A 1,904-nucleotide genomic window follows, 5' to 3' on the forward strand; every position below is an offset into this window, starting at 1 on the left:
AATGTCCTCATTGTGAATATAAATCTGCTCAAATTAGTAATTTAAAACAACACATAATGGCCAGACATACTGGTGACAAGCCTAATCAATGTCCTAAATGTGAATATAAATCAGTTTCGAAAGGTCATTTAAATCGACACATAATGACCCGACATACTAATGAGAAGCCTCTACAATGTCCTCTTTGTGAATATAAATCAGTTAATCTTAGCCATTTAAAACAACATATAATGGCCCGACATACTAATGAAAAGCCTCATCAATGTCCTCATTGTGAATATAAATCTGTTCAAGTTAGTAATTTAAAAGAACATATAATGGCCCGACATACTGATGAAAAGCCTCATCAATGTCCTCATTGTGAATATAAATCTGCTCAAATTAGTAATTTAAAACAACACATAATGGCCCGACATACTGATGAGAAGCCTCATCAATGTTCTCATTGTGGATATAAAGCTGTTCGTCTTAGCCATTTAAAACGACACATAATGGCCCGACATACTAACGAGAAGGTCATACTGACGAGATGAGGATTCCTCATCAATGTCCTCATTGTGAACATAAATCTGTTGAAGTTTGTAAATTGAAAAAAACACATAATGACCCGTAATACTAATGAGGAACCTCATCAATGTTCTCATTGTGAATATAATTCAGTTCAAAAAATTAATTTAAAAAAAACACATGGCCCGTCATACTTACAAGAAGGCTCATCAATGTCAATATAACTCAGTTCGTCTTAGCCATTTAAAACAACACATAATGGCCCGGCATACTGGTGTGAAACCTCATCAATGTGCTCATTGTGGATATAAAGATGTTCAAAAAGGTGATTTAAAAAGCACATAAAGGGCCGTCCCACTTATGGGAAGCCTCATTAATGCCCTGATTGTGAATATAAATCAGTCCTAAAAGGTGATTTAAAATAGCACATAATGGCCTGACATACTGATGAGAAGCCTCATCAATGTTTTCATTGTGGATATAAAGCTGTGCAAAAAGGTGTTTTAAAAAAGCACATAATGGCCCGTCATACTGATGAGAAGCCTCATCAATGTCCTCATTGTGAACATAGAACAGTTGAACTTAGCAGTTTAAATAAACACATAATGACCCGTCATAATTACAAGAAGGCTCATCAATGTCAATATAACTCAGTTCGTCTTAGCCAGGGTAAGTATGACGTTACAAGAAGCCACATGAATGTCCTCATTGTGAATATAAATCAGTTCGTCTTAGCCATTTAAAACAACACATAATGGCCCGACATACTGGTGTGAAACCTCATCAATGTGCTCATTGTGGATATAAAGAATTTCAAAAAGGTGATTTAAAAAAGCACACAAAGGCCCGTCACACCTATGCCCTGATTGTGAATATAAATCAGTTCGTCTTAGCCATTTAAAAAGAAACATAATGTTCCGTCATTCTAATTCTAAAGTCTCATCAATGTTATAATTGTGAATATAAAGCAGTTAAACTTAGTAATTTAAAAAACACATAATGGCCCTTCAGACTTGTGAAAATTCTCATCAATGTCCTCATTGTGAATATAAATCTGTTCAAGTTAGTAAATTAAAAAAAACACATAATGGCCCGTCATACTGATGAGAAACCTCAAGTTAGCCGTATTGGGAAGACATGGAAGCTTATAATCAGTGGCCTTCCATACAGTGGAAAAGCCTCTTCATTGTTTTCATTGTCAATACAAAGCAGTTCAAATATGCATAATAGTACATAAGCCTCACGAGAAGTTTCATAAATCCTCATTCTATTTATAACTTCAAGGTACCATAAATTATAAGCAGTGTTTATAATTATTATAATAGCTAATATATTGCTTATAGTAAACCGTTCATATGTTATGTTTGAATAACACATCTTATGCATACCTATGTTTT

The 1,904-nt window shown here is 34.1% G+C and overlaps 2 protein-coding genes across 2 annotated transcripts in view; both read left to right on the forward strand.

The window, feature by feature from the left end:
* Positions 1–56: 56 nt before the first annotated feature.
* Positions 57–533, forward strand: LOC136796277 (transcriptional repressor CTCFL-like). The gene has a single exon (XM_067049538.1). The coding sequence runs from the start codon at positions 57–59 to the stop codon at positions 531–533; it is 477 nt and encodes a 158-aa protein (XP_066905639.1).
* Positions 534–1,025: 492 nt separating this feature from the next.
* Positions 1,026–1,904, forward strand: part of LOC136796278 (zinc finger Y-chromosomal protein-like) — a 3,170-nt gene continuing 2,291 nt past the window's right edge. The window contains exons 1-2 of the mRNA XM_067049539.1: positions 1,026–1,176; positions 1,233–1,389. Of these exons, the coding sequence (XP_066905640.1) occupies positions 1,026–1,176; positions 1,233–1,389 (308 nt within the window). The remainder of the gene's footprint in view (positions 1,177–1,232; positions 1,390–1,904) is intronic.

Source organism: Halyomorpha halys, unplaced genomic scaffold (assembly GCF_000696795.3).
Source record: "Halyomorpha halys isolate HHAL.00 unplaced genomic scaffold, Hhal_1.1 Scaffold1970.1, whole genome shotgun sequence".
NCBI lineage: Eukaryota > Metazoa > Arthropoda > Insecta > Hemiptera > Pentatomidae > Halyomorpha > Halyomorpha halys.